Below are 12036 nucleotides of genomic sequence, written 5' to 3'. Positions count from 1 at the left end.
CTTCAATATTATGAACTTTTTTCCCCTTCATGATGCTTTAAAAATATGAAGATTAAAAGATTAATTAAATATCTCAGATACGACATGATTTATTTTATGAACCATTTTAGTTTGTGTGCCACGGAAAGAAATGCTAATAAGAGTATGGAAATTCTGAAACCTTCATTGCTCTGTGCTGTAATTGTGCATATTTAAATATGTGCTTTGCAAATACAGTGATTAGTCAGACTTTTTAGGGAAATGTGCTTCCACATCGCAAACTTAAAAAAATAAAAAGACTCAACAGTGCTTTCTTTTATTCTAATTTAGAATAATTGATTAAGACAAATTAAAATAATATATTTTACATCTTGATATGTTAGTGAAGAGAAACCAGATATTAGACTGGGATTTGCATATTAGTCTGTTTCTAACCTTCCAAGCTTGCATTAAACAGTGTGATCGAACAGGTGTGAATGGAACAAGACTCTACCTGCTCCCACATAATGCGAAAGAATGGTAAAGGAGATTCTGTGATCTAACTCTATCATTCCACACCAGTGTAGATGACATAATATTTAACACCACATCTTCCCTTTCCCAGAAAACAAAGTCAAGAATATGTTTTTGAAATAAAAATGCTCTCAGCAAGATGTGTATTTTCTAAAAACTAAAGTGAGCCAACGGTTTACAAACGTGTGAAGTCAGCCTATTTAATTTTATTTATTTAATCCTTCCCTTTGCTTCAATCCTATTGTCCCAGCTAAGCGATTCTTTGATGTTGTTCTGCTTTGATTGTTATGTGTTATTTGTAAATAACCCTGCAAAACTTGGTTAGGAAAACATTCTGTAGGCTGATAAATTACAAATCAAAGACAATCGGTGCTGGGCAGGGTTCAGACTGTTTCGCAGTGCTGTGGAGTTTCCTCAGCAATAAGAAGAAATGACAGAGGTGCACGCATAGTATGTAGAATAAGGCATGCAACAGTGAATAAATTAACAAACAAACAAACATAGGTGACAGAAATCTGACTCTTTTAATGCTAAAACAAAAGTAAAAAAAAAAAAACATGCACCCTATTCATTGCACACAGCTGACAAAATAAGCAGTTAGGAAAAGTGAAGATGCTGATAATACTGCTTACCTTTTCTCAGGTAACAGTTGTCTGAGAAACAAAAAAGAAATAAAAAAACAGAACTGTAATAATGCAAAGCTTGGATGGTTATTCTTTATAATTTCTGTAACGGTTTTAAATGTAATTTCCTTCTCTGAAATCATAGAGTTTTGTGTATAATAGTATTGCAGGTAAATTATTCATGCTTTAAAAAAAAAGTGTAGAGAGAATAGTGTTTTTACTGTAGGCTTGCCTGCCTACACATTGAGACCAATCAAATGAAACATTTTATTTACACATCCCTTTCAAATTGCATCTTCTGAAACACAATACAAAATTGTGACTTACTGATTGCTTGTGATCTACATGTAAAATCTGGAGACAATGGCCCATACCACATTAACCACCACAAGACATGTAAAGGCCCTTGGAGTAAGATCCAAATTAAATTAATTTCCAAAATAAAATGATTCAATGCACTTTTCACAGCAATATTTGAGGTCATACTTATTCATAGAGAGGCTTTGCTCTGTGCCTGTGTCATGTATTAGCCACTATTCAGTTACAAAGTGGCTGAACAGTGGTGGCTATTTGTGTCACTGCAGACCAAGTGGATTCAGAATGAGGTATTTATTCAAGGACCTTAAATTTTCCCCCATATATTGTGAAAGGAAATTCCCTTTGGGTCTCTAAATAAACAACTGGTCTTTTTTTTTGTTTTAGCTTTCAGAAAACAAGCAATGAGTTATATAGAATACTCGATACAAATCTAGAACCTCTGAAAACAATGGACAACAGTGAGGAAGCCTTATACCATTATTGCTTCTTTCTATCTATCTATCTATTTATTATATATCAATATCTATATTATATATATATATATATATAGCTGTATGCATTTATGTATGTATATATGGTTATAGCATTGATTAAGTCTGGAAATTGTGTCCCTTTTCAGAGAATCTGTGAAGTTTCAAGAGAGATTCTGGTGAAGTACAGGAATAAAGCACAGCAAACACAATAGTGCTTTCACTTCTCAAGAATAACTATTTTTTCAGTTACATGGGTAGCACCCATGTTTCTCAGGTAAAACCAGTCCCTATGGGGGAACCGTCACAAGAAAAACAATTCTGTTCTAATTTTCTCTTAGTCACTCTGTATAGTAGAGTGTATAAATACAATATAAATAACTACCATTATTGAATTGTTATACCATGAGATATTCAAGTATTTTATTACATCTTGCAACTGCAAAATGGACTCTGAAAATATAAAAAGTAAATCAATGAAAGATTAATCCACTACAAAAATCCTTTAACTGACAGTCTTTGGAAACCATCAATATTAACTTTAATTTAGATCATTTAAACCTTAATCATGTTTACAAAACCAATCAATGCAAACATAATGCATTTTATTAATTGTTGAAAAGGATAATATACAATTATCAAGAACTATGATATGCACACACACACACATATACATATATATATATATATATATATATATATATATATATATATATATATATATATATATATATATATATATATATAATGTATATGTGTATATATATATATATATATATATATATATATACACACACACACACACACACACACACACACACACACACACACACACACACACACACACACACACACATATATATATATATATAGCTCTGGAAAAAATTAAGAGACCATTGCAATTTGTCTTAAATCAGCATCACTACATGGTTTGCAGCCATTCCATTCCATTCATATTTTTATTTGGAATTTGGGATAAATGTTGTCAGTCGTTTATAGAATAAAACAAATGTTCATTGTACCAAAACACATAAAACCAGAGAGACGGATAATTTTGCAGTGGTCTCAATTTTTTCCAGAGCTGTATATACATACATACATACACACAGACACACACATATATATTTGTGTATATATACATATCGTTAATTTTGTTTTGTTTTACTTATACATACAATTACCTCCACATTTATTAATGACACAATGTACAATAATCAGTACCATGCTATCGAAGAACCCCAGACCACATGTGAGGGGGGGACATTTGTACATCCTTTTCCTGGTTGGTAAACAACTCACTAAGTTGGATCTTCCTGATAATAAACATTTTGGTCAAAAAACTCCTTATGAATGTTCTATAGCCACCATCAAACTTCTAGAACTCCGTAAACTTATGCATTAACTTTTTAAATTTCTTACTTTCTCCATGAAGACTAATTATATTGACTGTCTTGCCTCTATGTAGCCTCCTTTTATACCCATGAGAAATAAGGGGACTTCCAGAAACGTCTGTCAACCTCCAGAGGTTTTGTGAAACTACCAGATGGTATTGATAGCTGTACATTTCTTTCAGATTTTAATTTACGTTAAATAAATAATCAAGATTAATATAAAATAAATAAAACATCTGGATGCAACTGTATGTGTGCATTTAAGTTGTATGTATATATATGCACAAAATAAAGATCTAACCAAGATGTTAAAAGATGTTTGTTGGTCTCAAGTTTGTACATGGCATACATCATAGTTCTTGTAATTATAGTCAAAATCATCTGTGTGTAATGGGCTTGACTGTGTCTCCTTACCTTCAGGAGGCATCAACACCTTGTTGTTCTGTGTACACCAGCCAACTGGGTGAAGGTCTGCCGTCATGACGTCACACCAGAAATCAGCTTTCCGGTCGTCTCCATACCCGCTAAATCGCAGTAGCAGCAGCTGTCGACAAGTGGTAATGATAGTGGCCACCCAATAGGTGTCTGGGTTGCTCTTATTTGCAACCTCCAGTTTCATTCCTGGCTGAAAACTGCTCTGCAAGCTGATCTCAACCTGAAAATAAAAATAAATGAGCAAATGAGGGATCATTGGAGGCATTTCTGCAAATTGTTTCTATCGTAATTGATTGTATTGTAATCTCCCCAAAAGGGACCAGTTTCACCTTCATTATTCCACCTTGACAACCACGCCTGGCAGTGCTAAAAGGAGAAAAGTCACTGTAAGGCTCTGGCTGTGAGAATGCTTGCAATTTTCTGCAAGTAGTGCTCTACTAAATTTCAGGGATTAAAATAATCGCCAGGAAATACGAAATCCTGATAACAAACAAAAAAAGTTTGATTAACCTCAACACTCTAGTTTGACTGTCACACAGAGATTGTAACAGACATTGAAATATGAAAAGAAGGTTTAAGGTATAAAACTAATTCATGTTTTCCCCTGGGAAAGGATCCAGAGAAAAACCTGTCAATTAAGTAAATTAAATCCCATATTTTTAAATTTATCTGTAACTTCATATCCCTTCCACTACACAAATTATGATCATAATTATTTTAACTACCTCACTGACTTTTTTTTCTTCTAATTAATATGGCTATTTGTTATATGTGGTTCTAAAGTACTACTTGAAATACAAAATGGCAGCATGGTTTGTTGAAAAACCCTGGACACAACAATTTAAAAGTGTGCATAATTACTATAATGACATCATAATTTTAATTATACAGAGATATACAATTTTATAGAGATCCGTTAAAGTCCCTTTTATAAATAATTACACATTCATAATATTCATTCATAATATTCATAATCTTGCATGCATATAGTTTTGTTTCCATCTTTGCCATGGTTACCATATTCCCAGTCTATGTATTCACTGAGGTGCAAATCAGGCGGGCCAGTGGTAACAAAGCCTTGCTTCACCTTTCTTGCAAAGGTCAGATAATTAAGGTAAAATAGATCAAATGCACTATGGATTGTTTTTTTAACAAAGTCTAAAGAAATGCATGCATACTGTGAGAAGCCATGTTGTATTGAACACATCAAACTTACAAGAAGTTGAATGCAAATGATTTCTGAAGAGTTAAATTAGCATCAAAGACCAGTGAGTACAATTAATGTTATCTTTCAAGTTTCTGCGCACTTCCGTAAGAACCAGATTGAAACATCACTCTATCAAAGCTGCCTTTTGGCCGCTGTGCTCTTCACTCAGAACAGGTCCCTTCCCACATCCTATTCTATAAAACGTGACATCAGCGCAGGTTCGTCCTCTTTTGCCACTTCGCCACGGACCGAGAACTTGAGCTCTCTTTGTCTTGTTTGTGCATTAGACCGTATTATTATTGTTTTACAATAATTATTATTGCTGTTCAGTAGGCGGACTTCACGGCTGTGCTGTCACCACTGTTTACTTGTTGTGTCTATTTGTACTATTGGTTATTATTGATAATTAATCCGACTCTGTTCTGTCCATGCTCCGGGGCTCCGGTGCGCTTTCGGTTTCAGTTTTGGCTACAAATAGCACACTTTTAAAATAATAGTCATGTTTATATAGTGCCTTATATATTCTGACTGCTTGCTGTGTTGGTCTTTTGTCCACAGGGCTTTTTCCTCCACAGCAGGAGCGCTAGCAGCGGCAGTAAAATCCGAGGCCCAGTTGCCTGGCCTGAGCCTTGGTGTGTCGCAAGAGATCCCCCCTGCGTGAAGTGCTCCTCCGCCAGCTTGAGCCCGCACTACAGCCCGCAGCTGCGGCTGTAGGAGATCTTGCTCTCTCAGTTCGCTGAGAACGAGCACTGCTAGCCCTCCTGGTCCGTGCGTGCATGCCTCGGTTTTAGATCCCGCTACGGCTGGTGGTCTACTACCCTCGGCCCCCGCGGACCCCGGACTCCACGTCACCCGGTGTCCGCGGAAACCCCGCCACAAACGGTGTGGTTAAGCCTATGGGCCTATGTGGCGCTTGTATCCAGCACCTGGTGCTTGGTATACACAGTGTTCAGTCCGGCAACAGCAAGGTTGCGTGTGGTTGGTGTCGCAGTGCACCCATGTATATAAATGTTGCCGGGTGGAGACGCACTTGTTGTGCACAACTGTTCCAGTTGTTGTGTTCCCCCGGTGCAAACACTGATCGGCGCCTCTGCTGCACATTTCCCTGTACATGTGCTTGTGCGCTCGGCGATGAGCTCCTCTCGCCCCCGCCACCGTGTCGCTTGCGGCCAGCGCACCTTGCCCGCCTGGAGTGGGGAGGTCCTATGCCCCGTCTGTCTAGGCACCGACAAGAGACGCAGTTTGGCCGCGACTCCTGGGTCCGCTACAGCATGCCCGGAGGTCCACCATTTCACCGGGCGCCGCCGCAATCGCTGCCGCATCCAGAGATCCCCCACTCCGGCGAGTGAATGGGGGGGCCTCAGGGGTCCTGGATCTCCACCTCTCCCCGAGCCCCTCTGTCTCCTCCTCCAGGGCTGCAGGGACGGAGACAGCCGCGCCCCCTGCACTTGCGTCTCCTCCTGCTCCCATTGCTGCGCCCCTCCTACCTGCAGTGCCCGCGGTGCCACAGGCCAGACCACAGCCCAGTCGAAATCACCGCTCTCCTGGAGAAGCAAGCAATCTGCAAAGTGCCCCCGCTGGGGCAGCACGAGGGATTTATTCCCCATACTTCCTTGTGTCTAAGAAAGATGGCCGTTTCCGCCCCATCTTGGATCTGAGGCGCCTGAACCGCCACCTCAAGGTGCTGTGCTTCAAGATGCTCAACCTGCGCACCATGTCCCAGGTCATCAAGCCCGGCGACTGGTTCACCACAATGGATCTGAAAAATGCCTACTTTCACATCCCCATTGCGCAGGCGCACAGGAAGTTTCTCCGCTTCGCTTCGAGGGCTGAACGTTCGAGTTTGCGGCTCTTCCCTTCGGCCTGTCGCTAGCCCCAAGCACGTTTTCCAAGTGCATGGACGTCGTGTTAGCCCCCTTGTGTTGCCTGGGGGTCCGCGTCCTCAAGACAGACAGCCCTGTTGATGTGTTCCCAGGGCTTGTCATGTGGCCTACAGGCATGTTGCCTTACGAGGCCGGCCTGTATATAGTTCATTCATTATAATTGTGTTGCGGTGGTGCATGCGTCTGCCTGTACCCCGCTCTGTATATTGGTCTGCAGGTCTGTGGCCTGCTCTGGCTGTGTATGCCATGAAGCAAGGGGACCGCTGCTGTTGTCCTCCAGCGGAGGGCACTTGAGTTCGCCAGTGCCCCGCTGTGTACATCGTTCATTTATTCACACGGTAAAAGCTGTAGTTGCCCTGCGTTAGCTGCGCTATTCGACAGGTGTCAACTGCTCCTGTGTTCCACGTGTGGCGCATGAGCCAGCTCCTGCACCCCGTGATGTATATACGTGTTTATATGTATTATGTGTTAAACAGCAGGACTGTGGCTCCGTTCTGAAATTGTAGAATGGAGTTCACTGCCGCTGTTCCCAGCTGATGGTGCTGCCTCACTGTGTATATGGTTCCTTTCTTAACACAGTAGAGCTAATGTTGCCCTGCATTAGCCGGTCTAACCAGCAGGCGTCAACTGCTCCTGTGTTCCATGGGCGGCGCATGAGTTCGTTCCTGCGCCCCGTGGTGTATATAGTTCGTTTGTACGAAATCTAAATTGTCAGCACAATGGAGCTCTTACACTCTGTACTGTTAGTTGAGTTGGATGCTCTTGTGCTGTGTGCTGACAGCCTGAAGGTCTTTCTGTCACGTGATATGTATATATTGTATATTGTTCAGCTCGGCTACTCTGTTGACTAGCCAGCTATGTATTATGTTTTATTTTTCTCACTGGGTCTGTGGCCCCGCTCCTATTGTTTCCCTGCATTTGCATTGTGCCGAGTAATTCATTACAATTAATTAAAATTAATTAAAAACAAAACGAACAACAGCAATGTACACACACACACACTCATTTAAGAGCGACTGTCACTTTCAATACTTGTGGTCAGGTTTTCATTAGTAACTCCTAACGGTGGTGAAAAGTAACATCCGGGCAACAGGGGCGGTGTGTCGTCTGCGTAAACAGGATTGGCTTGAATCCAGAGGAGGCAACTTGTTGTAAAATAACAACTACCTTACTCGCTTAGAGGCTGCACAAGTGCTTGTTTGCCAGACATTGTGCAAGTAGATTACGGCCTCGCTCCTAGCTGCACTAGTAGAGCAGCCGGCCCTGCTCTTGTAAGCGGAGGGCGTAAGAGTTAACCTCTGTAGCCCCGCTTTGTATATGCTGATTGCAGACAGTTCCCGATAGAGCGTGACTACGGTCCTCGCTCCTGGATGGCTCGGGTGCGGCCCTACGAGGCCCCTGAGGTTACTGTCTGGAGTTGTGTTGCCAAGGCCCCCCTAACGGTGCACCTCGGAGCAGGCTCCCTTATCAGCTCGCTGCCTCCTTCCTTGCGACAGTTTTGTTATACAGTAACCCCTCCCCCTTGGGCAGTGCTTCCAACTTGAAAGATAACGATAGGTTTCATATGCAACCCCGGTTATCTGAAAAAGGAAGCACTGCCCAAGGGTTGCAAGGTCACGCGGGAGTCCTGGCTCCCAGCAAAAGAGGACGAACCTGAACTGACGTCACGTTTTATAGAACAGGATGTGGGAAGGGACCTGTTCCGAGTGACGAGCGCAGGGGCCAATGGCAGCTTTGATAGAGTGACGTTTCGATCGGGTTCCTACGGAAGTGCGCAGAAACCCCTCCCACTTGGGCAGTGCTTCCTTTTTCAGATAATCGTTTTAACCCTAATGAAGGGTAAGAGGTGATTTATATTAATCTGTTGGGTAAATATGGGACCTTCATTTACTCACGAGAAATCAGTGTTTGTCATTTTTCTTAGATGTCAGAAAACCTAAAATAGGATTGATATTGATTTGTTTTCCAGGTAATATAAATTGAATTGCCCTACAGAAAAAAAACGATGCTTACTGAAGGCAACATTTTAGCAAGCACTGTAGATTTTTTTTTTTTCTTCACAAACCTTTTCTCTCTCTACTACAATACAAACATTTTTAAATGAAGGTGGAAGTTAAATGTGAATATTTATCCACTAAATGTGAAGACTATTTAACTCCGGCGGTTGACATATAATATACAACAAAGAAAGTTTATAGTTTTTAACAAAATAAGAAAGTATACTGCTGCCAGACAGATTAAACCCCAATATGATCACTTTTCTAAGCTATTCGGCATGCTGTTATAAAAACAAATTACATGAAGATTTGAACCAAAGAAAAGCTTTAGTGATGTTTAAAGACTTTCTTTTAATACTAATGCTGCCACCGGAAACAATGGAGGCTTTTGGGAGTTGGGCCATATGTTGCTATATTTAATTCAATCTTACTTTCTTGTGCCTTTGTCTTTTACCATCACCTATATTAAAGCATTTCCCTATTTTAAGTTCTCACCCCTGTCCACATACCAAATCATCAATACATAATTGGGGGGTACAGGAGCCTTATCTGCCATACTTTACTTCATGCAAGACTTATTATTGGTCTGGATTGATTCTACATTGGTTTGCTCCCATATCTTTGCTTCCCCCGCCCCCCCTTCTTCTAACTCTATTAGCCTGCTCTGAATGGACTCTCTCTCATATTGCACAGAGACAGAGAAATAAAAGCAGCCTGTGCCTGCACCACCTGCATTAACGCACGGATGGTGCCTTTGTAATGAACTGTGCACAGATGCAGCAGAACTGAAGACTTCAGAGCACCAAAATGAAGTGGACACAGTCGAGCAGTCTGAGGCATTCACACTACTGGTTTCTCTACCCTGCACTCACATGTTTAAATGAAGTGTGTGGGGCAGCACTGGCTCCGGTTTCCTCCAGGTATTCCTCCCAGTTAAAATCAATTTCTTCTTCCACAGAGTCTCCATCTGCAACAAAGGGAAAAACAGCATAATGGCAATTAAAACAAATGGGAGTCGAGTACATTTGTGTTTCAAAAAGGCAATGTGCACTGCAGTGTTTTATAGCCAAAGATTCACTAGAGGTCTGCTCTCAGTTTTCTTGTTGTTTTTTTAACACTGACAAGTGTGTGACATAATAATTACATAGTCACAAGCTTCTGATTTAACACATGTTCAATTGTTAACTTCAAAGAGTTCTATTCAGATGAAATTACAGTACTGTACAAAAGGGTGTGACCACCCTTTGCCTTCAAAACAGCATCAATTCTTCCAGGTACACTTGCACAAAGTCAGGGATTTTGTAGGCATATAGTCAGGTGTACGATTAAACAATTATACCAAACAGGTGCTAATGATCATCAATTCAATATGTCGGTTGAAACACAATCATTAACTGAAACAGAAACAGCTGTGTAGGAGGAATAAAACTGGGTGAGGAACAGCCAAACTCAGCTAACAAGGTGATGTTGCTGAAGACAGTTTACTGTCAAAAGTCAGACACCATGGCAAGACTGAGCACAGCAACAAGACACAAGGTAGTTCTACTGCATCAGCAAGGTCTCTGCCAGGCAGAAATTTCAAGGCAGACAGGGGTTTCCAGATGTGCTGTCCAAGCTCTTTTGAAGAAGCACAAAGAAATGGGCAACGTTGAGGACCGTAGACGCAGTGGTCGGCCAAGGAAACTTACTGACTGTAGATGAAAGACATCATGCTTACTATTGGAAGATGTCCAGCAGTGTTATCAGCTCAGAATTTGCAGAAAACAGTGGGACCCTGGTACACCCATCTACTGTCCGGAGAAGTCTGGTCAGAAGTGGCCTTCATAGAAGACTTGTGGTCAAAAAGCCATACCTCCGACGTGGAAACAAGGCCAAGCGACTCAACTATGCATGAAAACACAGGAACTGGGGTGCAGAAAAATGGCAGCAGGTGCTCTGGGCTGATGAGTCAAAATTTGAAATCTAAAAGGCAGTTTATTCACCGAAGGGCTGGAGAGCGGTACTCGAATGAGTGTCTGCAGGCAACAGTGAAGCATGGTGGAGGTTCCTTGTAAGTTTGGGGCTGCATTTCTGCAAATGGAGTTGGGGATTTGGTCAGAATGAATGGTCTCCTCAATGCTGAGAAGTACAGGCAGATACTTATCCATCATGCAATACCATCAGGGAGGCATATGATTGGCTCCAAATTTATTCTGCAGCATGACAACGACCCCAAACATACAGCGACAGTCATTAAGAACTATCTTCAGCATAAAGAAGAACAAGGAGTCCTGGAAGTGATGGTATGGCCCCCACAGAGCCCTGATCTCAACATCATCGAGATGTTTGGGCCAACCTACCTGTCGTGTTCCTTCAAAAACTGTGTGCAAGTTTACCTAGAAGAATTGATGCTGTTTTGAGGGCAAAAGGTGGTCACACCAAATATTGATTTGATGTAGATTTTTCTGCTGTTCACTCACTTTGCATTTAGTTAATTGATAAATATAATCTATTAACATGTCTATTTTTTAAAGCACTTACTTTACAGCATTTTTTCACCCCTGCCTAAAACGTTTGCACAGTACTGTATGCTCTTTAACTGAGTGTCAAAACAATTCAGATTTCAACATATATTAAATATATACAGTGACGTATAAATAATGGAGGCTAATCCCTTTATTACATATATATCACTATGATTATATAGAAGTTTGTGCTTAGTACATCGTTTTAAAATGGTGTGAAACAGAGTGAAATATTTGAAGCATGAGGGAACTTTATACAACATGTCATCTTTACTAACGTACCAGAGCATGGAAAACATTTAATCTTACATGGAAGTCTCACTAGGATGCAATACTAATGAGCCTGAATGTCTGAATCCTGAAATGTAATATTGAAATGTAATTTTCTACCATTCAGATTCTATATATAAAAATATGCCAGTGGCACATGTTTTGACAGTACAGATTGGTATAATTGTAAATGCATACTGGTTCCTCATTTCAAAAAAGCTATATATGCAAAAATATTATTTTAAATAGACTGTAAATTTAACCAATGGAATGTTTATGACTATACTATTTTTTGGTTGATTGTTTGTTTTAAGTACTAAATTAGCTCTGCAGTCTACACAGATGATTAATGATGCGCTCTTAAAAGACAACTTAATTAGCAACACTCTCTTAGCACAGGCCTACAGACTAAGTACATCGTAAGCTTATATAAATCTGGACTTTTT

The 12036-nt window shown here is 40.6% G+C and overlaps 1 protein-coding gene across 3 annotated transcripts in view; it reads right to left on the bottom strand.

Annotated features, from left to right (window-relative positions):
* sfmbt2 (Scm like with four mbt domains 2) overlaps positions 1-12036 on the bottom strand; it is an 86657-nt gene that overhangs the window by 59412 nt on the left and 15209 nt on the right. For 2 of the 3 annotated variants that reach the window (XM_066705095.1, XM_066705096.1), the window contains exons 3-5: positions 9689-9783; positions 3709-3949; positions 1125-1145 (exon numbers count right to left, since the gene is read on the bottom strand). In XM_066705095.1, coding sequence (XP_066561192.1) covers positions 1125-1145; positions 3709-3949; positions 9689-9783 — 357 coding nt within the window. The remainder of the gene's footprint in view (positions 1-1124; positions 1146-3708; positions 3950-9688; positions 9784-12036) is intronic. The other variant, XM_066705097.1, reaches the window with a different exon arrangement.

Source organism: Amia ocellicauda, chromosome 5 (assembly GCF_036373705.1).
Source record: "Amia ocellicauda isolate fAmiCal2 chromosome 5, fAmiCal2.hap1, whole genome shotgun sequence".
Lineage (NCBI taxonomy): Eukaryota > Metazoa > Chordata > Actinopteri > Amiiformes > Amiidae > Amia > Amia ocellicauda.
The sequence above is the reverse complement of the archived record's forward strand: the minus strand, read 5'-3'. Positions and strand labels throughout refer to the sequence as shown.